The sequence below is a fragment of the Microcaecilia unicolor genome, chromosome 9 (genome assembly GCF_901765095.1).
Source record: "Microcaecilia unicolor chromosome 9, aMicUni1.1, whole genome shotgun sequence".
NCBI classification, from domain to species: domain Eukaryota; kingdom Metazoa; phylum Chordata; class Amphibia; order Gymnophiona; family Siphonopidae; genus Microcaecilia; species Microcaecilia unicolor.
The window spans coordinates 226,531,290-226,557,132 of record NC_044039.1 but is presented as its reverse complement, the minus strand read 5'-3'; the positions used below and the strand labels follow the sequence as shown (position 1 = coordinate 226,557,132).

At 44.1% G+C, this 25,843-nt stretch overlaps 1 protein-coding gene across 1 annotated transcript in view; it reads left to right on the top strand.

Annotated features, from left to right (window-relative positions):
- Positions 1-25,843, top strand: part of LIN52 (lin-52 DREAM MuvB core complex component) — a 189,968-nt gene that overhangs the window by 72,979 nt on the left and 91,146 nt on the right. Inside the window, exon 5 of the mRNA XM_030215138.1 lies at positions 5,167-5,250. Within this exon, the coding sequence (XP_030070998.1) occupies positions 5,167-5,250 (84 nt within the window). The remainder of the gene's footprint in view (positions 1-5,166; positions 5,251-25,843) is intronic.

Sequence of the window (25,843 nt, the reverse complement as noted above, 5' to 3'; positions counted from 1 at the left end):
TTTAGGTCGTATGGGGTAAGGGTCTTGCTTCGGCCCCTGTGCCCCTTCTATTAATTCTATCTTATGGGGTTTTGCATTTACGGCTAGTCCATATGGTGAATCACTTGTACTCCAAATATGTTGTGGTAATTCTTCCATAACCCTTACTTTATTTTCATTATTCAACTGTTGGACCATAGTGAGCAAACTTGGTATTTCTTTATTTCCAAAATCTAAACACAATCCTAATTGAGACAACAAGTCTCTACCACACAAATTTACTGGGCAATCAGGTGCCACTAAGAAGGGTACCACAGCCTCCCTTGAACCGTGCAGTTGGCATTCCAAGCGCACCAGAGTGGGTTCTGTTAGCCTTTTTCTTTGTTCTATCCCCGTAAATCCCACTGTTGTTCTATACTGATTTGAAAGCTTAACTCCCTGCGGTTTTGCACATAACACAGAGGTACTCGCCCCTGTATCTATCAAAAATCTCACAGGAGTTCCATATTTTCCAATTGTCAATGTAATAAAGGGTTCCCTTGTGTCTAACCTGAAAATCATTCCCTCTTCCTGACACTGGTCTGCTTCCAGTCAATAGCATTGGTCTGGAGTATTCTGCCAAGTTGGAAAGGCATTTACAGTGCCTTGTCTCTGTACTGCAGCCCCTGGTCCCTGTGATTGCGTCGCCGGCTGCTGTATTGCAGTCTGCGGGGCACTCACAGGCATCCCTACTACTTGTGGCATCAATCCTTGCTGCGTCTGCATTTGTACTTGGGGCATTCTTGCATTCTGATAACATTCTGAAGCATAGTGACCATATTGCTGACAAATCATATTGTTCAGATGTTATTAAAGATTTTAAATCACCTCTTTCACCTATTAGCCCTACACACAGAACTAGCTAGGACTGTGACTAATTCAAGCCAGATGATCTCTTAACACTGCAGGAATCTCACTTAAAAAAAAACAAAGTTAAATTGCAAAGACATTCCACATAGAGAACTAGAACCTATTAATTAAACAGAACAACACATATTTTAAAATAAACAGAGATCACCTTATAAGACAAAATCAAACTTATTTAAATCTAATCTAAAACAATCTTTTAAAAGGAACAAAACAAATTTCAATTCTTCCTGACCTTTCTATCCTGCAGCCTAAGCCAGACACCCGAGAAATCAAAACCAGATGACATTCCTCAACCTTCAGGCTGAACCAAAGGCTGATTTTCCTGTTCTCGCTGTATTTTTTCTACATCTGCATGAAAAAGATCTGCTGCTACAGAAAATAAATTCCAAATTGTAAGATGTTGTTCTAAACTTTTCTTCTGCTTATTTTTATTTTCTTGTAAGTATCTCAGGAGAGATAATAATTTTGGACGATCAAACGATCCATACTGAGACCAGTTTGCATCATATTTGACCCATTTCTCATGTATTTTTTCAATCTGTTTTTTTTCTAACGGGAATAATTCTATGACATGCTGCAAAGGGGAGCATTGTTTTGAACTATCTAAATCTAAATACAAAGTAAATACAGGGGGCTGTTCTTTCTTATCTGCCCCTTTCCCTTCCATTTTATTCTGACTATTACAATTTCTCCTATAGAGCCACAACCTACAAAAATATACTACTGCACCTAAACAAAGAAAATATACAAAACAGAAAACTACAAAGCTAAACAAATATACCACTAATAAGTCCACAATGTAAGCTTACTCACGCGTCTTCTTATTCTCTTTAGCAAGCCCAGGAGTCGTCACCTGTATGTCCACGTCAGTAGGTTGATCACTCCCAAATCAGTGGTACACAGTAATCAGGCGTAAACAACGCTTGCTCTCTCTCAAAATCCTGTAAAAAACTTCATTAACAACAAACACTTAATTTGTCATTCGTCTCGCCTTCTCTTTTCCGTGTGCGGCATAAATCTGCGCTCCTGGCTGGCTCGCCACTTTTGTAGAGAACGCCAGACGAATTTCCTATTTAAGATATAAAGTTTATTTACAATTGTACTGAATAGCTCAATGGGCTATTTCAGGTAGCATTTCTTGATAAGCAATATACAAGTCAGAATGAATGATTAAAAAAACAATGTACAGCGAATAAATCAGAATGCTATAGACAGACGAAGAAATCAGAATGCTATATACAGACAAAGAAATTAGAATGCTCGCTACCTCTTTGTTCCAATCTGTTTTTATATCGTTCTTCTTTGGCATCTGACCAATTCTCTCATACAACATTCCTGTGCAAGTCTCTGAATACCACAACGCTATTGTGCAGAACATGCTACATCTGCTTTCCCTTATTCCACAGACTTTCTGGAGCCGTGCCTTTAGCTGATGTGGGCCCCATCATGTCCCAGGAGATTTAGTGTTGAAACAGCTTGCTCTGCTGTTCTTTGAAGCTTTCCACTTCTATTTTTTTATGCTTTTGTTCAACACTCCTCTCTTCCTTTTCCCTCACCTCATCTCCTTCCTCACTCTTCCCTTGCCTCCATCCATGTCCAGCATTTCTTCTCTCTCCTCCATCCACCCATGTCCAGCGGCCCTCCTGTCCCCCCTGCCATCCATCTATGTCCAGCAACCCCCCCCCCCGTCCCCTCTGTCCTCCCCTGCCATCCACCTATGTCCAGAAACCCCCTCCCCTGCCATCCACCCATGTCCAGCGACCCTCCTATCCCCCCTGCCATCCATCTATGTCCAGCAACCCCCCCTGTCCCCTCTGTCCTCCCCTGCCATCCACCTATGTCCAGAGACCCCCTCCCCTCCATCCACCCATGTCCAGCGACCCTCCTGTGCCCCCTGCCCTCCACCTATGTCCAGAAACCCCCTCCCCTGCCATCCACCCATGTCCAGCGACCCTCCTGTCCCCCCTGCCATCCATGTCCAGCAACCCCCCGTCTCCTGTGCCCTCCCCTGCCATCCACCCATGTCCAGCGACCCTCCTGTGCCCCCTGCCCTCCCCTGCCATCCACCTATGTCCAGAACCCCCCTCCCCTGCCACCCACCCATGTCCAGCGCCCCTCCTGTCCTCCCTGCCATCCACCTATGTCCAGAAACCCCCTCCCCTGCCATCCACCATGTCCAGCGACCCTCCTGTCTCCCCTCCCATCCATGTCCAGCAACCCCCCGTCCCCTATGCCCTCCCCTGCCATCCACCCATGTCCAGCGACCCCTCCTGTGCCCCCTGCCCTCCCCTGCCATCCACCTATGTCCAGAAACCCCCCTCCCCTGCCATCCACCCATGTCCAGCGACCCTCCTGTGCCCCCTACCCTCCACCTATTTCCAGAAGCCCTCCTCCCCTCCATCCACCCCATGTCCAGCGACCCTCCTGTCCCCCCTGCCATCCATGTCCAGCAACCCCCCCCTCCCCTATGCCCTCCCCTGCCATCCACCCATGTCCAGTGACCCTCCTGTGCCCCCTGCCATCCCCCTATGTCCAGAAGCCCTCCTCCCCTCCATCCACCCCATGTCCAGCGACCCTCCTGCCCCCCTTGCCAACTGCCATCCACCTATGTCCAGTAACCCCCCCTGCCCTCCACCCATGTCCCGCGACGCGAGTCTCCTCGTTCCCCTGCTGCTCCCCCCCCCTCCAGCCACCTGAGACGTCTCCCGTCTGACCCCCCCCTCCCCGACCCGCCAAACGACCCTCTTCTGTCGCCCGCACCTCACCTGACCCGACCCAGCATTTAAAAAAAACCTCCAAGCGGCGGTGCCGGTGCCTCACGTCTGAGGGCAGAAAACTCGCTTCGTCGTTGGCCGGCCTTCCCTCAAGTCCCGCCCTCTGATGTAACTTCCGCAAGGGCGGGACTTGAGGGAAGGCCGGCCAACGACGAAGCGAGTTTTCTGCCCTCAGACGCGAGGCACCGGCACCGCCGCTTGGAGGTTTTTTTTTTTTAAATGCTGGGTCGGGTCAGGTGAGGTGCGGGCGACAGAAGAGGGTCGTTTGGCGGGTCGGGGAGGGGGGGGTCAGACGGGAGATGTCTCAGGTGGCTGGAGGGAGGGGGAGCAGCAGGGGAACGAGGAGACTCGCGTCGCGGGACATGGGTGGAGGGCAGACGAACGTGGTCGGCGAGGCAGAGGCGAGGCACGCCGCGCGGGGCCCCCTTAGGCGCGGGGCCCTATGCGGCCGCCTCGTTCGCCTCTGCCTAAGACCGGCCCTGAGGGTAAGAGAACATCCATTGTGTTGAAACAGTTTGGGGTTTTAAGAGATTGCTTCAAGATCCAAGGGGGGAGGGTTTAGGGAGTAGTGCACTCGGGGGGGGGGGGGGTAACTATATGGGGGGATGCACCTGCTGTCTTTAAAGGTGGTGATGTGTTATAGAATGAAGGGGTGGGGCTTGGATACAGGGATTTTAAAGATTAGCAGTGTCATTCATGCTTGGGATGCAACCAGTTGATAATGGTTTGTAGTTGGTGTATGTGTAGGGATATTATGGTCTCTGTTTTGTCTTGAAAATCTATTTAAAAAAAAATCTGAGTTAGGACAAATCACAACTAAAAACTCATCTTTTCATTGATGCATTTAACTAACATCCTGTACATACCGATGGTTTCCCGGGGAATCTTGAAGATGTATCGTTTATTTATTTACTATACCGTTTCTTATTGCGTTCACAAAACAGAATGGTTTACATCACAATAACTAGGGTTTATATTAAAAACGTATAAGAAATCCATTAATTTGATAGAAAAGCACTGCAAAACACTAACATCCGTATTAAAAAGTATGTAGACAATAAACAACCATCCATACCAAAAATATAATATTACTAGTTATGTATGACATAGCCTCATGTTTTCCCTCCCTCCCATCCTATCTAATATTGTAGTTCTACCCTTTATCCTGCTGATTTCTTTGCCTCTTCCCTCTCTCCTTTACCTTAAATTGTTAGCCGCCCAGAAGATTTCCTATTGGGCAGGATAGTATGTAATAAATAAACTTGAAACTCAACAAATTAGGACAAGTCCAGAAATAATTATGAAATTTGGATGTCTCTTCCTCGGCTGGGAAATTAGTGGTAAGGAACAGACTTTCGTTTTGGATTCTGTAAGATACTGCCAAGTGACTTGGATTGGCTGTTGTCAGAGGTTCAGTGATGCAGCATCACGTTTTTGCCAGTTGCAGGTAGCAGAAAAACAGGAATTCAGCAAATGATTTGCTTTCTATCTCCATGTCTTTCAGAGTTGGGGAGTCTGACCACGGCTAATCTCATGGAAAAAGTTCGAGGCCTACAAAATCTGGCTTACCAGCTGGGTTTGGATGAGTGTGAGTACACAGCATGGTGCAGTAAACTCTTTTTCCTTAAGGTTGAGTGTGAACTCTGAAGATTAAACGGGTAAAGATGATCTGCATTCTCTTGCAAACATTTTCAGACTGTTGTAATGGCTAAAAATTAAGTTCAAAATGCAATAAAGAAAGAATTCATTTCACTGATGTATACAACACTATACACAGCCCCGTCAGCAAAGATCATCCTCCCCCCCCCCCCCAAAAATAGCTTTAAGGCGAGCAGGCGTATAATACCATGGATATAGCATTTTATAACATTCTCTACTATACTGGATGCAGTGGAGACCCGCAATAAATATCCTATCTTTATAATGATGTGGTATAGGGATCTGTAAAAGTAAACCTTGATAAAACCTTGTAATACTGCCCCTACCACCACCACTCCCCTGAACTGCTCACGCAAAGAGTATTTCCTCCAGTAATAATTTTTTCCAGGCCTGGAAGAAATCTCATTGCATAAGGCCAGATTCCTCCTGGAGGTAGTCATAAGGCACCAGCACTCCATCCTCATTTACCATAAGTTATTTATCACACTGCCCAGGGAGAAGAGCAGCAGCATGACAAATGAAAGGAGCAGAACAATAGTTTTTTTCAGAACGTCTATGATGTTTGCAGTGCATCTTCTTTCTAAACTTTTTAAAAATATTTTTGAATATCAGAATGCATTTATTTCTTCCATTATGGAGTTGCGTTCTTAAAAGTTTTCCGGTAAATGTTTTTCACCATTTGAATGTCATATCAAAAATGCTCCTCATTATGTAATTTATCTTTAATATCGAGCATGGTACTGAAAGATTGGAGGGGGTGGCCAACGCAACACCAACTTTTAAAAAGGGTTCCAGAGGTGATCCGAATATTATAGACCAGTGAGCTTGATATTGGTTCCAGGCAAAATTGTACAGACTATTATAAAAAAAATAATTGCAGAGCATATACATAAGGATGGATTAATGAGACAAAGCCAACATGGATTTAGTCGATGCAAATCTTGCCTCACCAATCTGCTACATTTCTTTGAAGGGGTGAACAAACGTGGATAAAGGCGAGCTGGTTGATACTGTGTATCTGGATTTTCAAAAGACGTTTGACAAAGTACCTCATGAAAGACTCCAGAGGAAATTGGAGAGTCGTGGGACAGGAGGTAGTGTTCTATTGTGGATTAAAAACTGGTTAAAAGATAGAAAACAGAGAGTAGGGTTAAATGGTCAGTATTTTCATTGGAGAAGGGTAGATAGTGGGGTTCCCCAGGGGTCTGTGCTGTGACTGCTGCTTTTTAATTTATTTATAAATGATCTAGAGATAGAAGTAACTAGTGAAGTAATTAAATTTGCTGACGACACAAAGGTATTCAAAGTACTTAAATCGCAAGACGATTGTGAAAAATTATAATAGGACTTTACAAGACTGGGAGACTGGGCGTCTAAATGGCAGATGAAGTTTAATGTGAGCAAGTGCAAAGTGATGCATTTGGGAAAGAGGAACCCAAACTATACCTGCATGATGCAAGGTTCCACATTAGGAGTCACCGACCAGAAAAGGGATCTAGTTGCCATTGTTGATGATACATTGTAACCCACTGCTCAGTGTGCGGCGGTGGCGGCTAAGAGACCAAATAGAATGTTAGGTATTATTAGGAAAGGAATGGAAAACAAAAATGAGGATGTTATAATGCCTTTGTATTGCTCCATGGTGCGACTGCACCTCGAATACTGTGTGCAGTTGTGATCACTGCTTCTCAAATATGATATAGTGGAATTAGAAAAGCTATAGGTAAGGGCAGCAAAAATGATAAAAGGGATGAGACGACTTTCCTATGAGGAAAGGCTAAAGCGTCTAGGGCTCTTCAGCTTGGAGAAAAGATGGCTGATGGGAGATATGATAGAGGTCTATAAATAATGAGTGGAGTTGAACAGGTAGACGTGAATCACTTTACTCTTTCCAAAAATGCTAGAACTAGGTAGCATGCAGTGAAGCTACATAGTAGTAAATTTAATATGAATTTGGAGAAAATATTTATTTATTTATTTATTTATTTATTTTTTGTTACATTTGTACCCCGCGCTTTCCCATTAAACTGTGGAATTCGTTGCCAGAGAATGTGGTAAAAGCAGTTATCTTCTCGGGTCTTTAAAAAGGTTGGATATCTTCCTAAAAGAAAAGTCCATAAGCCATTAGATGGACTTGGGGGAAATACACTGTTTATTTCTAAGATAAGCAGCATAAAATGTATTGCACTGTTTTGGAATCTTGCCAGGCACTTGTAACCGGGATTGGCTACTGTTGGAAACCAGATGCTGGGCTTAATGGATCTTTGGTGGCAGTGGTGAAGGCTAAATTCAAGAACACTTGGGACAAGTACATAGGATCTCAAAGAGAGAGGAAGGGATAGTATATGCTATGATTGGGCAGACTGGAATGACTACATGGTCTTTATCTAACTTCATTTTTCTCTGTTTCTATCAAGGCTTATGATAGAAGCTGGGGTGGGGGCGCAAATAACGTTTGTGCTGTCTTACAAATTCCTGGACTAGAGCCTTTATTAAGCAGTGCAAGGGTTGGTAAGCAAGTCACATGTTGTAGTTTAATTTATGAGGAATTTGAGCAGCACTGATTAAGTAATTTTGCATAGGCTTAACTACTGTAGAAGACCACGTAATGTGTGGAAAAGGAACACTGGCACTTTTCTCCTTTGGGTTTCCAACTAATTGCCTGTGAGTTGTGATCTTATGAGCTTTTCAACTACCCAGGTCACCATGTTAGGGTTTGAAAGCTAATCAAAAAATGTATTAAGTTAGTCCAGTAAAAAAGGTATCCTATTTTCTTTTCTCTGTTTTGTTTTATTCCTTTTTAACAAATGAAACCCGTCTCTCTAGGCAGTTCTTGACAAGGGGCCACAAGACATCTGGTATATATGTGCCACAAAGAGTTACTATTGTGTGATGTCTCAGACGTCCTTTTCACAGGCCCTGTGAACATTGCTGCCACAGCATATTCGACCCCAGCTGGTTCAAGATGTAACAGCTGAGCTTGATATATCATCTGTCCTCCTATGATGTCTGCATTGATGCTTTTTGGATTCCTAAATGAGGAAGTTGAGTAAGAATCAACTGTACAAAGAATTTGCCTTTAGTTTAGCCACCCAATTGACTCTGTACCACACATCTTGTCCCCTTCTATATATCTGCATTTAACCCCTCAGCTCTGTGGTAAGCTGTATTGTAAGAAAGCATTAGTAGCATAGCAGAGCTATGTGAATGTTCTAATTATGTGCTTATTAGATATTCATCACTATTATGCTTAAATCGTATTATATCTCTGTTATTTGAATTTCAGTGCTGTTACATGTGTATATTTTTGATCCTGTTTCATCTTTCATCGTATTTGCTTGTACATTTTACTATTGTTATGCTGTTAACAAAATTGTAAGTTTGATGTTAAACTGTACCTACTGTATACCTACTTAACTTCACTGAAAAACAATCCTTCAAATAATCACTAGGTGGCAGCAAAGTAATTATAAGTAAGAGTTTCTATAAAACATCTTCAAACAAAGATTTTGTAGGATTAAAGAAACAGTTTTAAATCATTTTCAAAACAAAGCATAAACGTTGCCATACTAAGACAGACAAAGGTTCATCAAGCTCAGTATCCTGTTTCCAACAGTGGCCAATCCACATCACAAACACTTGGCAAGAGTAAAACAGATGATATGCTTCTTATCCTAGAAATAAACAGTGGATTTTCCCGTCCATCCTAATAATGGCTTATGGACTTGGAAATTATACAAACCTTTTTTTAACCCTGCTAAGCTAACTGCTTTTATCACATTCTCTGTCAGTGAATTCCAGAGTTTATTTTACGCTGAGTGAACAAATATTTTCTCTAGTTTGTTTTAAATTTACTACTTAGCAGTTTCTTTGTGTGCCCCCTAGTCCTAGTACTTTTGGAAAGAGTAAACAAATGATTCATATCTACCGTTCCACACAACTTACAATTTTACAGACAGCTATCATATCTCCCCTCAGCCGTCTTTTCCAAGCTGAAGAACCCTAGCTTTTTCTCATAGGAAAGTCGTCCCATCCCCTTCTATCATTTTCACCCTTCTCTATCCCTTTTCTAATTCCAATTATACAATGTTTATACAGTGTTCCAGTTCAAGCACTTGCTGATCCGGGCAAGTCCTATCAACTGCCACAGCTCAAAGCACTGAGTGGTGGCCTGCACAAGCCATAGTCTGAGGAAAACTCACAGGAATTATCCTAAACACAAGCTCGAGTTCATATCACATAAGTGGGCAGTTGTAGATACTTTTGGAGACGTCTGTCACAGAATGGAACGCATAGCAGCCACCTGGGCCTAACCCTGCAGCCATTTACAGGGTCCACCCTCAGCACTGCTCAGGTCTGCCTACACCTGCCACTTGTGCTCTACACTAACACCCTCCTCCCACCGACTGGGTCCCACTTGCCTCTGGATGAGTCTCTCACTCTTACGTTATTCCCAGGCTACTGGGGCCACACTCTCAGGGGTCCCACAATTCCTGGAAAGCTCCCACAGACCCAACACATAAACCACCATGATTCTTAGTCAGTACAGGATAACAGAGCCAATAAACTAACAGGTTTGTTGTCACGGTAGAACAGTGAATGCTTGCAAAACAGGTGAAAGGTACAGCATATAATAACAGATAACCAAAGCAAGGATTGGCTTTAAAACTATCTAACACTTGTTTTAAAAAACTGCTTTTTCTGCAATGCTTTAAAACACAAAACAAATGCCATCTACTGGCCAATCAAGAGAAATACACTTCATGAAAACATTTACAATTCACAGGCTTGAAAACCTATTGTTTCGCCATACCTCCCCCCTTGAAGGGAGACCCCAAACTGTGGCCTCTTCAATCTGCTGGTAGTGTCTCTACAGTCCAGTGTCAGGGTAGTTCTGGCTCTTCCTTCTTGGAGAGGCCATGTTCATTGCCCTTCCGTTGCTGTATGGTGAAGTTGTACAGCTGAAAGGACAGGCTCCACTGGAGTAGCTTCCCATTCTCTCCAAGACTCTTTTAAGCCAGACCAATGAATTGTGATCTGTGATGACTGTCTCGCCCATCCAGGTTTGGTTGCAGTTTCTTAAGGGCCCATACTAAGGCCAAACATTCTCAGTAGTGGCATATGCTACCTCTCTGTCAAGGAGCTTGCAACTCAGGTACATAATGGGGTGCTCCTCCCCTCTGCTATTCACTTGATTGAATACAGCCCCAATGCCATATGTTGAGGCATCAGTTTGCACCACAAAGCTTTGTTGGTAATCAGGTGCAACTAGCACGGAAACTGTAACCAACACAGTTTTGAATGCTTGGAAGGCCGCGTCACACTCTGGCGACCAGGTAATGATTTGGGGCAGTCTCCTTTTTGTCAGGTCAGTCAGGGGCTTGGCTATGGTGCTATAGTGAGGCACAAACTTTCTGTAATACCTTGCTGTCCCAAGGAAGGTCAATACTTTTTGTTTTGTGGAGTGGGCCAATTCTGTATAGCTTCCACCTTAGCTGGCTCAGGCTTTAGCTGTCCACCTCCCACTGTGCCCAAAATATTGCACTTCTACCATCCCAATCTAACATTTGCTGGGCTTGATGGTCAGGGGTATCCGATCTAATACTCCACTTAAATGGATCAGGTGGTCATCCCAAGTCTGACAGTACACAGTATCATCAAGGTAAGCCCTAGTAGGCTCCTGGAGTCCATCTAACAAATGATTGACCAAGCATTAGAATGTATCAGGAGCATTTTTCATTCCAAAAGGCACCACAGCTAATTCATACAGACCAAATGGGGTAATGAATGCTGATTGCTCCTGAGCAGCAGCTGTTAGGGAAGTCTGCCAGTACCCTCGTTTAAGGTCAATTGTAGTTAGGTACTGGGCCCCAGCTAAGTAGTTAGCAATTCGTCCATTCAGGGCATCAGATAGGCATCAGATACAGTGCATTCATTAAGCTTCCTGTAATCTACACAGAAACGGGTTGTGCCATCTTTCTTAGGAACAAGAACTACAGGAGAAGCTTAGGGACTATGAGACTTCTTTATAACACCTAAGGCTAGCATTTCATCAGTCTTCTGCTTCATTTGCTTCTCCACCTCAGCAGATATTCGATAGGGACTCTGTTTCAGTGGTTTTTGATCACCAGTGTCTAGATTGTGATTAGCCAAATGAGTAATTTCTGGTTTAGTAGAAAACACATCAGCATATGTTTGCAGTACTGGGGGTTAACTGCTGTCCCACTACAACTTGTTGTATAGATCCCTCTGATAATGTCTCTGCTAGGAGGTCAGATATGGGTTCAGTATCCTGACACTCTTCTGGTGGGCTCTACACAACTAACACCAGGGCTGTGCGATCTGCATGATGTGCATAGGCCTTTAACATATTTACATGAAAGGTACACTGCTTTCTGTCTTGAGAGTCCATAGATATAACAGTTTGATCATTTAAGCACCATATGACCTTGTAAGGTCCCGCCCAATTAGCCTGAAGTTTATTCTGACATACTGGGACTAAAACAAGTACCTGCCGGCCCTCATAAAACTCTCTATTTCGAGCCTTATGATCATACCAGGTCTTTTGTTTAGCTGGGCTGCCTTCAAGTTATCTCTGACAAAGCCCACAAAGTCTTCTAATTTCTGCCACATATTAACTACATATTCAATTACAGGGGTGTCAGAGATGTCAACTTCCCCCTCCCAAGCAGTGGCGTAGCCAAGGGTGGGCTGGGGTGAGCATAGGCCCAACCACTTTAGGTTCAGGCCCACCAAGTAGCAGCACACCTATAACGTGGCTGGCAGGGACCCCAAGCCCCACCAGCCAAAAACTCCCAACAACTGTTTGCTGCCGGTGAAAATCTACTATTTAAAAGGTATACGGGGGAGAGGGGATGTTTGAAAGACCATATGGCATGCAGGCGAGAGAGGGAGAAACCAAATCCCTTGTAGAAGAAGGTGGAGTTCTGCCCACCCACCTTGGGTCCAGGCCCACCCAAACTTGGGTGTCTGGCTACTCCCCTGCTCCCAAGATTCTTTTATTATGTCAAGGGGCCCTCTCACCCTCCAACCATAAAGCAGCTTGATTGGGGAGAACCCAGTAGACTCCTGGGGTTCTTCTCTGTATGCAAATAGTAGGTAAGGCAAGTACTTTTCCCAGTCTCTGTCTCCCTTATCCACAAAAGGTTTTAACATATGCTTTAATGTCCCATTAAATCGCTCCACCAACCCATTATTTTCAGGGTGATATGGTGTGGTACAAAAAAAACTTAGATTGTGAGCCCCCTAGGGATAGAGAAAGTACTTGTATATAATGTATACAGCACTGCTTACATCTAGTAGCACTATAGAAATGACTAGTAGTAGTAAATGTCCTGTACATCCACACTGATAACAAGAACATTCATGCCTAACGTCTTTGGGTTTCTGGGGACCACTGGAGGGTTTGCTGACTGTCTCTGAGGTTGCAGGGATATTTGGCTTAGGGCCCTGGCTGCCCTTAGATCCTGGCTGCTGCGGATATGAATGGCTTCTCTTTGCCAACTAGGGACGGAGATGTTAGCCAACTCAGCCGCCTTCTCTGGAGTACAGAGCTGGTGATCTTGAACATGTTCCCTTACCTCTGAACACTGAAGAAACTGCTCCAGGACCATCAGGTTTTGGCAGTCCTCCAGGGTTTTGACCTGAGCTCCACTGAGCCACTGCTGGTGCTGGTATCTTAGCTTGATCATAAACTCGCTGAGTATCATCCACCCCCTTTTGCAAAGTCTGGAACTTTAGTCTGTAGATCTCGGGAGTCGTGGCATAATGGTTCGACAGAGCTTTGCGCACCTCTTCAAACTGGGGGCATGTCTCCATGGACAGTCCTTGGAATGCCTCAAAATGCTCTACCAGTGAGCTTTCCTCCCAGATAGCACACCTAGTCTTTCATTGGAAATCTCATTGAGGTGGCAAATTTTTTCAAAGGCAGTTAGATATCCATCTATGACACCTCAGGTATCATCAAACTGCGCAAACAGGTTGGGCCCAATCTGGGGGATCTTACCTCTGACCTTGGCACAGTGGTTGGCAGAACCTTTGGATATGGGCTGTTCCCATCTCCAACTTCAGTTTCTGCAGCTGGAACTCCTGCTCCTCGTGCTGTTGTTACGGTTCCTCTCACCACAGCTGCTGTTGGTCTATCCGCTGTCACTCTAGAATGTAGATCTGCCGGATCTCAGTTGGCATGGTACCCGGCCCTGCCAACTCATGGGCCTCTGCCCACAAGGGGTCTGCTCTCCCCCCAGGAGAACTCTGCATAGGCAGATCCTTATGCTCCTCCTCACTGAGGTCATCCGGTCACTCTTGTGTTAAATCAGTCATATCCGGTGTGTGAGGGCTGCTATCATTCGCCATCAGCACACTACTAATCTACTAACACAACTGAAAGGAAAGGGACCCTGTTACTGCTGCACTCGTTCACTGTGCTCTGTGTCTGGAAGTTACAGGTAAAAAAAAAAAAAAAAACTCTGAACCACTCAGTGGATGGTGACCCTCGTTCCATGCACTGAGCCTGACAATCCAACCACGCTGCCACAAAAAAAGAAGGACTAAAAGGTTTGTCACGGAGCACCTAGAACCCACTTAAGGGCTAACCCTGCAGCCAGTTAGAGGGTCTGCCCTTCACACTGCTCAGGTCTGCCTGCACCTGCCACTTGTGCTCTACACTTTCACTCTCCTCCCACCAACTGGGTCCCACTTCCCTCTGGGTGAGTCTCCCACTCAAGTTATTCCCCAGTGATTTCCAGGCTACAGGGGCCCCACAGTTCCTGGAATGCACCCACAGACCCAACACAAAAACCACCAGGATTCTTAGTCATTCCAGGACAACAGCCAAAAAAAGAACAGGTTTATTGTCACAGTAGAACAGTGAACGCTTGAAAAACAGGTGAAAAGGTACTTCAAGCAAGAACAGATAACCAAAACAAGGATCAATATTAAAACTATATAACACTTGTTACTACTTGGGTAACTTCAGGAAATTAACTGCTTACGGGTCTTGAACAGGGTCTCGGGACAGAGATGCTTCTCCTCTGTACTGTCAAGCTGAGACTGGGGAATATCCAGTTCCTCCTGTCTAGATTTGAACTCCAGAGTCCACGGCACCAACTTTGAAAGTATCTGGCCAATGGTACTGCAGATTGCCTTTCTACAAGCTTAAACTGGAAAACAACCTTTTCTGCAACAGCGTTAAAACACAAAACAAACGCCACCTGCTGGCCAATCAAGAGAAATACATTTCATGAAAACATTTACAATTCAAAGAACCCACTCTTTCTCCATCAACTACTTATATAGGGTAGAGTTTAAGGTTAAAACAGACTATAATGCACTGACTTATGTACTAACAACTGCAAAGCTGGATGCAGCTGGACATTGATGGCTGGCTGCATTGTCCTTATACAGTTTCAGTTTGTAATACAGACTTGGAAAACAAATGGAGATGCTGATTCATTCATTCATTTTATTTACCTTCTATACCAGCTTTACTGACTAGCAGACCAAGGCGGTGTGCAATCTAAAAGTACAATAGAGAAAGAGAATGGAAAGGAACTTCAATATCAAGTAGGACAGGTAAAACAAACTTATAGCAAGAAGCAGAGCGGAAAGAAAGAAATGGCAAATGTCCCCGTGGATCAAGGAAAATAAAGTTTCAGTCTGGGAAGAAAGCACAATTGAACAGCCAGGTTTGAGATGAATTTTAAACTGTTTTAGGGAACAGAGCAAAAAAGCCCAAGGATCCTTCAAGAATAAGGGGCATCAGAATGGAGATTAATAATGTCTTTGATTATGTTGAGGACAAAATCTGAACTGACAATTGTTGAAACGTTCATGCTCATTCACAACATCTTGTGGTTGATAAGCCAATTTCTCAACTACTACTGCCAAAAAAGGCAAAGAGGTCTATAATTCTCAAGTAAACAAAGGTCTTTTAGTAGCATTGTTCTTAGCACATCAAGAAATAGCTCTTCTTAAAGGATTCATTCACTAAAATCAAAATAGGGCCAACTACGTCATCAATCATTGATTTTAAGATAGAAAAATGACATGGGTCCAAGAAACATAATAAGTTTCTCACTCTAGAGAAAATTCTTGTTGGGGAGAAACAGCAGCAAACTCTTTCCACTGCTTTTCTTCATGATGGGGACAAATAATCTCAGCTGGAAAAGATACTAGACTTGACTGTTTTACTGGCCTTTTCATGAAAAGTGTTTACAAATGCTGACAGGAAACAGAATCCAATAATTGTTTTTTCTGATCTTGGGTCTGACAGGAAAAGCTCATGCTTGGATGAGCTCTTATTTATTTATTTTATTTTATTGCATTTGTATCCCACATTTTCCCACCTATTTGCAGGCTCAGAGTGGCTTACAGTACTTTGTAATGATGGAAGTACAGTTTGGTACAACACAATTATGGTTACATTATGAGGAGTTAAGTTAGAACAAGGTCCAGGTATCGTTAAGGGTAGTAAAACAATGGAGAAAAGCGATTGAACACTAGAAGAACAACGGATACTGGTAGGGTAACAGAACATTAGCAGGAGAACTTTCGGGCTTAATGTTTTTTACCTGTAAAATTTAGGTTTAAGTGTGTTGAAGTTACGAGGGATAGTAGTACTGAGGAGAATGTATTGCTGCTTTGTTTACAGTGTGTGTGGACTTCATGTGTTTAGATCTTTTCGATAGACTTTTTCAAGGAGATGAGTCTTTAATAGTTTACGGAAGTCGGTTAATTCAGATTTCATGGTAATTTATTCCAGAATTGCGTGCTCATATAAGAGAAGGTTGATGCGTGCAGCATTTTGTATTTTATGCCTTTGCAATTAGGGAAGTGGAGGTTGAGGAAAGTTCGGGATGATCTTTTAGCGTTTCTGGGTGGTAGGTCTATTAAATCAGACATGTAGGCTGGGGCTTCACCATGAATGATTTTGTGGACTAGTGTGCATACTTTGAAAGTAATGTGTTCCTTGAGTGGCAGCCAGTGTAACTTCTCTTGTAGGGGTTTTGCACTTTCGTATTTTGGTTTCCCGAAGATGAGTCTGGCTGCTGTGTTCTGGGCTGTTTGAAGTTTCCTCAGTGTTTGTTCTTTACAACCTGCGTATAGTGAGTTGCAATAGTCCAGATGGCTGAGTACGAGTGATTGCACTAGGCTGCGGAAGACGGATCTTGGGAAGAATGGTCTTAGTCTTTTCAATTTCCACATGCAGTAGAACATCTTTTTGGTTGTGTTGTTTGCGTGATTTTCAAGTGTTAGGTGGCGGTCAATGGTGACTCCAAGGATTTTTAAAGTTTCTGAAATTGGAAGATTTAGTTTTGGTGTATTTATTGCGGTGAATTCTTTCGTGTTGTATTGGGAGGTAAGTATCAGGCATTGAGTTTTTTCTGCATTCAGTTTCAATCGAAATGCATCTGCCCAGATGTTCATGATGTGTAAGCTTTGGTTGATTTTGTTAAAGATTTCTTTGATGTCGTGTTTGAACGGGATGTATTTGTCATCTAAGACTCAAAAAATTGTTTGAGAAGATTGAGAATCAAATGTGGAGTGGAGGAGTAGCCTAATGGTTAGTGCAGTGGACTTTGATCCTGGGGAGCTGGGTTCAATTCCCACTGCAGCTCCTTGTGACTCTGGGCAAGTCACTTAACCCTCCATTGCCCCTGGTACAAGATAAGTACCTGAATATATGTAAACCGCTTTGAATTTAGTTGCAAAAAACCTCAGAAAGGCAGTATATCAAGTCCCATTTCCCTTTCCCCTTTACCATGTAGTTTACCTCAGAGGTCTGTACTTTCCCCATTGTTATTTAATTTGTATATTACTCCTTTCATTTTCCTAATCGAATTTCATAATGTCCTGTGCCATGTGTATATGGATGATATTAAGCTATGGGTGGAAGTTTATAATGATCAATCTGTTTCCTTGAGCCTTCAGTTAGAAGCATTATCAGGCTGGTTTAGACAGACCTGCTTGAAACTTAATCCAGCTAAATCATGCTACCTGATGAGCTCTGATCTCTTAAACCTTTCCTCATATAGGAGGAGTTCCAGCCCCTTTATCATTTTGGTTGCTCTTCTTTGAACTTTTTCTAATTTTGCTATATCTTTTTTGAATTACAGTGACCAGAAATGCACACAGTACTGAAGGTGAGGTCACACCATGGAGCGATACAGAGGCATTATAATCTTCTTTGTCTTATTTTCTATCCCTTTGCTAATAATTCATAGCTTTATTGACTGCCACTGCTCACTGAGCAAAAATACATAGTAAAAATTTTTTTAGATACATTAAAAGCAGGAAACCGGCCAAAGAGTCGGTTGGGCCGCTGGACGAAAATGGTGTTAAAGGGGCGATCAAGGAGGACAAAGCCGTAGCGGAGAAATTAAATGAATTCTTTGCTTCGGTCTTCACCGAGGAGGATTTGGGGGGGACACCGGTGCCGGAAAGAATATTTGAAGCGGGGGAGTCGGAGAAACTAAACAAATTCTCTGTAACCTTGGAGGATGTAATGGGTCAGTTCAGCAAGCTGAAGAGTAGTAAATCACCGGGACCTGATGGTATTCATCCCAGAGTATTAATAGAACTAAAAAATGAACTTGCGGAGCTACTGTTAGAAATATGCAATCTGTCCCTAAAATCGAGTGTAGTACCGGAAGACTGGAGGGTAGCCAATGTTACTCCGATTTTTAAGAAGGGTTCCAGAGGAGATCCGGGAAATTATAGACCGGTGAGTCTGACGTCGGTGCCGGGCAAGATGGTGGAGGCTATTATTAAGAATAAAATTGCAGAGCATATACAAAAACATGGACTGATGAGACAAAGTCAGCACGGATTTAGTGAAGGGAAGTCTTGCCTCACCAATCTAATGCATTTTTTTTGAGGGGGTAAGCAAACATGTGGACAATGGGGAGCCGGTTGATATTGTATATCTGGATTTTCAGAAGGCGTTTGACAAAGTGCCGCACGAAAGACTCCTGAAGAAATTGCAGAGTCATGGAATCGGAGGTAGGGTATTATTATGGATTAAGAACTGGTTGAAAGATAGGAAGCAGAGAGTAGGATTGCGTGGCCAGTATTCTCAGTGGAGGAGGGTAGTTAGTGGGGTCCCGCAGGGGTCTGTGCTGGGTCCGTTGCTTTTTAATGTATTTATAAATGACCTAGAGATGGGAATAACTAGTGAGGTAATTAAATTCGCCGATGACACAAAATTATTCAGGGTCGTCAAGTCGCAGGAGGAATGTGAACGATTACAGGAGGACCTTGCGAGACTGGGAGAATGGGCGTGCAAGTGGCAGATGAAGTTCAATGTTGACAAGTGCAAAGTGATGCATGTGGGTAAGAGGAACCCGAATTATAGCTACGTCTTGCAAGGTTCCGCGTTAGGAGTTACGGATCAAGAAAGGGATCTGGGTGTCGTCGTCGATGATACGCTGAAACCTTCTGCTCAGTGTGCTGCTGCGGCTAGGAAAGCGAATAGAATGTTGGGTGTTATTAGGAAGGGTATGGAGTCCAGGTGTGCGGATGTTATAATGCCGTTGTATCGCTCCATGGTGCGACCGCACCTGGAGTATTGTGTTCAGTACTGGTCTCCGTATCTCAAAAAAGATATAGTAGAATTGGAAAAGGTACAGCGAAGGGCGACGAAAATGAAAGTGGGGATGGGACGACTTTCCTATGAAGAGAGGCTGAGAAGGCTAGGGCTTTTCAGCTTGGAGAAGAGACGGCTGAGGGGAGATATGATAGAAGTGTATAAAATAATGAGTGGAATGGATCGGGTGGATGTGAAGCGACTGTTCACGCTATCCAAAAATACTAGGACTAGAGGGCATGAGTTGAAGCTACAGTGTGGTAAATTTAAAACGAATCGGAGAAAATTTTTCTTCACCCAACGTGTAATTAGACTCTGGAATTCATTGCCGGAGAACGTGGTACGGGCGGTTAGCTTGACGGAGTTTAAAAAGGGGTTAGATAGATTTCTAAAGGACAAGTCCATAGACCGCTATTAAATGGACTTGGAAAAATTCCGCATTTTTAGGTATAACTTGTCTGGAATGTTTTTACGTTTGGGGAGCGTGCCAGGTGCCCTTGACCTGGATTGGCCACTGTCGGTGACAGGATGCTGGGCTAGATGGACCTTTGGTCTTTCCCAGTATGGCACTACTTATGTACTAATGACACTTAGATCTTTTTCTTGGCTGCTGACTCCTAAATGGAACCTAGCATCTGAGCAGTATCTGAAGAGATTTGTATACCAATGCCCGTAGTATGGGAAACAAATTTCTAGATTTAGAGACAGTAATGGTAGAAGCCAACATGGATTTAGTGGTGGTCATAGAGATTTGGTTTTCAGAGAACCATGATGTGGGATATAGTTATACCTGGCTATAATCTATTCAGGAAAGACAGGGTAGGCAAAAAGGGTGGAGTGGTGGCATTATATGTTAGGAATAATATTAAAGTGACAGAATTGCAGGAAGTATCAGGCGACCCTCAGGGGGAGGAATGCAGGCGACCCTGGTAAGCCTTTCATCAGCTGAGAGGTGCCCAGCTCTACCACCGGCTGCCTTTCAGGTGCTGTGGAGGACTTGCAGCTCATCTGCATATCCTTACAGCCTTCTCCGGAGTGACACCCAGGTCCACTCCGATCCACTCAGGGCCTCCGCTCTAGGTGCCCAGCGCTCCCACCAGGTGCTGTGGAGGACTTGCAGCCCTTCTGCATTTCGTCCCAGCTGTATCCGGGGTGACTCCAGGTTCACCCCGATCTTCCCAGGGCCCTCGCTCCAAGTGCACAGATGCTTTTTGACTAGGATCAGGCGACCCTCAGGGGGAGGAATGCTGGCTTCAGCCTAACCCATGGTAAGCCTTTCCTCAGCTGAGAGGTGCCCAGCTCTACCACCGGCTGCCTTTCAGGTGCTGTGGAGGACTTGCAGCTCATCTGCATATCCTTACATCCTTCTCCGGGGTGACACCCAGGTCCACTCCGATCCATTCCCCCTGATAAATCCCTTTCATCCTTTCTCACTGACTTCAATGCCTGGCTTTCCTTCTTCCACGAACCTACATCCCCCTCCATCATCCTTGGTAACTTCAATATCCACGCTGATGATTCCTCTGACTCTCATGCTTCCCAATTCCTTGCCTTAACGTCCTCATTCAATCTTCAGTTATGCTGCTCTGCACCCACTCACCAAAATGGTCACTGTCTCGACCTTATCCTCTCCTCTAACTGCTTTCCCTCCAACTTCTATTTCTCAGATCTCCCCTTTTCCGACCATCGCCTATTATCCTTCACACTCATGCACCCTTCTTCCCAATCCCACCCAATATCTACCCTCACATCTAGGAATCTTCAGGCTATTGACCCCCTTACTCTATCCTCTTATGTCTCTAACCTTTTCTCTACCACCACTATCTCAATCTGTCAGTGAAGCCGTTTCCGTCTGTGATACTATTCTCTCCTCTGCTCTGGACACTCTTGCCCCTCCCATGCCCTGTCCTACTAGGCGTACCAAACCCCAACCTTGGCTAACCTCTAAAATCCGCTACTTTCATTCCTGTGCCCGCTCTGCTGAACGTTCTTGGCTTAAATCCTGCATCCTTGCCGACTTCATTCATTTCAAATTCATGCTTAGGTCCTTCCAGTCTGCCCTTTCTTTGCCAAACAGGATTACTTCACCCAATTGACAAATTCCCTTGGCCCCAACCCTCGACTTCTCTTCGCCACACTGAACTCTCTTCTCAAGGTGCCTCCGCCCCCAATTCCCCCATCTCTTTCTCCTCAGACCCTAGCTGAGCACTTCCATGATAAAATCCGTAAGATTAACCTTGAATTTTCATCCAAACCTTCCCCACCTTTCTCTCCCTTAGTCCTCACCCCCTACTCTCCTTCTTCTCCTTCTTTTTCCTCCTTCTCAGAAGTTTCTACTGAAGAAACTGCCCTTCTTCTTTCCTCCTCCAAATGCACTACCTGTTCCTCTGACCCCATCCCCACTTATCTACTTAACACTATCTCTCCCACTATCATCCCAGTCATCTGTCACATCCTTAATCTTTCGCTCTCCACTGCAACAGTTCCTACGGCCTTCAAACATGCTGTTGTTACTCCACTCCTTAAAAAACCCTCACTCGACCCTACCTGTCCCTCCAATTATCGCCCCATCTCCCTTTCCTCTCCAAATTACTTGAACATGTCGTTCACCGCCGCTGTCTTCACTTTCTTTCTTCTCAACCTATTCTCGACCCTCTCCAATCTGGTTTTCGCCCTCTTCACTCTACTGAAACTGCACTTACCAAAGTCTCTAATGACCTGCTACTGGATAAATCCAGAGGTCTCTATTCTATCCTTATCCTTCTTGACCTATCTGCTGCCTTTGACACTGTAGACCACACTATACTCCTGGATATGCTGTCCTCACTTGGATTCCAGGGCCCTGTTCTTTCCTGGTTCTCCTCTTACCTCTCTCTTCGTTCTTTCAGTGTTCACTCTAGTGGATCTTCTTCAACTTCCATCCCGCTTTCAGTTGGTGTGCCTCAGGGTTTTGTCCTTGGACCCCTCCTTTTTTCCATCTATACCTCTTCCCTTGGTACCCTGATTTCATCCCATGGCTTTCAATATCATCTTTATGCAGATGACTCTCCGATCTACATCTCCACCCCTGAAATATCAACCTCAATCCAGGACAAAATTTCAGCCTGCTTGTCCGACATTGCTGCTTGGATGTCTCAACACCATCTGAAGCTTAACATGACCAAAACTGAACTTCTCATTTTTTCCCCCTAAGCCCACCTCCCCTCTTCCCCCTTTCTCTATCTCTATTAATGGCTCTCACATCATCCCTGTCTCCTCGCTCGTAACCTTGGAGTCATCTTTGATTCCTCTCTCTCCTTCTCTGCACATATTCAACAGCGCCAAAACCTGTCATTTCTTTACCTACAACATTAGCAAAATCCGCCCCTTCCTTTCTGATTACGCTACCAAAACCCTTATTCACACCCTTGTCACCTCTCATTTGGACTATTGCAATTTACTTCTCACTGGTCTTCCTGTCAGCCATCTCTCTTCTCTCCAATCTGTCCAAAATTCTGTGGCACGACTTATTTTCCGCCAGAATCATTATAGCCACACTAGCCCACTCCTCAAGTCACTTCACTGGCTCCCTGTCCACTTCCGCATACAGTTTAAACTTCTCTTACTGACCTTTAAATGCATCCACTCTGCAGCCCCCCATTACCTCTCCGCTCTCATCTCTCCATACATTCCTTCCCATGAACTCCGTTCACTGGACAAATCTCTCGTTGTCCCCCTTCTCCCCTACTGCTAACTCCAGACTTCGTTCCTTTTCTCTCACGGTACCTTATGCCTGGAATCGACTTCCTGAACCTATACGTCTAGCTCCATCTCTACCTGTTTTCAAATCCATGCTGAAAACCCACCTTTTCACTGTTGCTTTTGGCTCCTAGCCCTCATTTGCCCTCCCTTGTTCCTTCCTTCCTTCTCACCCAGTACTTCCCTCATCCATAACTGTCTTGTCTGTGTTATTTAGATTGTAAGCTCTTTTGAGCAGGGACTGTCTCTTTGTGTCAGGTGTTCAGCGCTGCGTGTGTCTGGTAGCGCTATACAAATGCTAATAATAATAATAATTAGAAAAGGCACAGAGAAGGGCAAAGAAAATGATTTATTTATTTATTTAATACATTAATATACCCCACATTTTCCCACTAGTTGTAGGCTCAATGTGGCTAACATAGAACCATAGGGAAGACTACAGTACAGAAAAGTACAATTAAACAATGTAAAAGTGAGGTAATAATTAGGTATCATATAAACAACAAAGGTAGCAAAAGGTAATACATAATTACAAGTTAATAAGATCGAAGAATCTTGCTGAAAACTGGAATGGATAGGCTGATTCTGGGGAGTAAGCCTTTTTGAACAGGATGGTCTTCAATTGTTTTCTAAAATTTAGATAGTTCTGAGTTGATTTTACGGATTTGGGTAAGGCATTCCATAGTTTTGTGCCTATGTAGGAGAAGTTGGAGGCGTAGGTAGATTTGCATTTAAGGCAATTACAGTCGGGATAGTGTAAATTTAGGTAGGATCGGGTAGAACTGGGGATGGGACGACTGCCCAGAGAGGAAAGGCTAAACTGGCTAGGGCTCTTCAACTTGGAGAAAAGATGGCTGAGGGGAGATATGATAGAGGTCTATAAAATAATGAGTGGAGTGGAATGTTATCAAATCTACATAAGCCACATTGAGCCTGCAAATAGGTGGGGGAATGTGGGATACAAATGTAATAAATAATAATAGACATGAATCACTTCTTTACTCTTTCCAAAAATACTAGGACTAGGGAGCATGCAGTGAAGCTACAAAGTAGTAAATTTAAAACAAATCAGAGAAAATATTTTTTCACTCAACGTGCAATTAAACTCTGGAATTAGTTGCCAGAGAATGTAGTAAAAGCGGTTAGCGGAGTTTAAAAAAAGATTTGGCCAGCTTCCTAAAGGAAAAGTCCATAGACCATTATTAAAATGGACTTGGGAAAATCCACTGCTTATTTCTAGGATAAGCAGCATTAATTCTGTTTTACTGTTCTGGGATCTTGCCAGGTACTTGTGACATGGACTGGCCACTGTTAGAAACAGGATACTGGGCTTGATGGACCTTCAGTCTGTCTCTGTAGGGCAACAATTATGTTCTTATGTTCCTCTGCTGGGCTGTTTCCTGCTGTCTACGCTCTCCCCTCTCAACCGCTGCCCTGAGGACTGAGGCTCCACTTCTCTGGGGGAAGGGGAGATAGTTGCTGCTGGACCATGGGAGTGGGGGTTAAGGAGGCATGGGGGCTGCTGAACCATGGGGGAGAGAGGGTACATGGGACTGCTGGGTCATACAGAGGGAGGGGAACTGCTGGATTTTAGGGGTGGGGAAAGAGGGGACACAAAGGTGCTGGATCATAAAGGGAGATGGGAGCTGTTGAACCATGGGGGGGGGGGGGGGGGAGAAGAGGGAATAGAGAGCTGCTGCACCAAAAGAGATAGGTGATAGAGAATTATTGGACTGTAGGGGTGGTGAGAGAGGACACAGGGCTTCTGGACTATAAGGGTGGGGGGTGAGAGGGGACACAGCTGGTGAATCATAAGGGAAGGGGAGGAGGGAGTTGTTGGACCATGGGGGGGGGGGTTGGGATACAGAGCTGCTGCACCATAAGGGATAGGGAACATGGAGTTGTTGGACTATAGGAGTGGAAAGAGAAGTGAAGTGACATGGAGCCGCTGAACTATAGGGGTGGGGGGAGAGAGGATATGGAACTGCTGGACGTAAGGAAGAAGGGATGGGAAATTGATGGACCACAGGGGTGATTGGGAGGGGACACAGAGCTGCTGGACCATAAGGATGGAGGGGAAGGGAGAGGGCACAGGGTATTGTTGGACAATAGAGGTGGAGGTGAATGGAGAGCGGACAGCGAGTTACTGGACCATATGGGTAGAGGGGAAAGGAGAAGAGACAGGGAGATGCTGCACTATAGGGGTGGAGAGGAAAGGAGATGTTGAACCATAGGGATGGAGGAAAATCCACTGCTTATTTCTAGGATAAGCAGCATAAAATGTACTCTTTTGGGATCTTGCCAGGTACTTGTGACCTGGATTGGCCACTGTTGGAAACAGGATACTGGGCTTGATGGATCTTTGGTTTGTCCCAGTATGGCAATACTTAAGTACTTATGCACTGAGGATTTGTTTTTTGGCAGGAAGCTTTTTGTTTCTGGAATAGATAAGATTGCTGTGGTATTGATACAGCTGGGAGTATCTGTGTGATTGACAGTTTAGTAGCTGGAAGAATGTTTTACGTTCTTACCTTTATTGGTCAGAAGAGTTTCTTGTCAGTTTAGATGCTAGAGATTTTAGATTTTGAGTTGTTCACTGTTGTCCCGCTTCCCTGTGTAAACCAGATGCATAGTGAAACTAACCTGGCAATTGTCTAATTTTCACATGTAGTTTCAGAGATTATAGCAGGCAAAAATCATGATCTCTATTTTCATCTGTTCTGTTGGATTCTGCATCATTTTTGAGGTAAAGGAAGTATGGAAAGTTTTAATTGTACCTGTATGATTTATTTCCAGTCAGCTCTTTAATTTCTTCTGGCTGTCTGAGGTTTCCGACATGCTGTAAATTTCCAGAACTTTTTCATTATCTGCAATTTCTTTATGACTTGTGAATCTGATTGGAGAGAGAGTAGGGATTTACAGCTGAGATAAACATGATGTCTATAAAGTGTGGATCTTTGTCAGTAATTGTACTGCTGTCAAGGGCCATCCTGGTTTACAGACCCCTCTTGGGAAAAGATTCACTAGCAACTGAAAAAGAAGGGGTCTTGGGGAGAAATTTGTAGCAATGCTTCAAATGAAATTTTCTCCAACATTTTGGGCAGCTGTTTTTTTTTTTTCCTCCTGCTGGTATTTGTAGTTTAAACATTTTTGGCTCGTATTCATTTACACTTTCTCT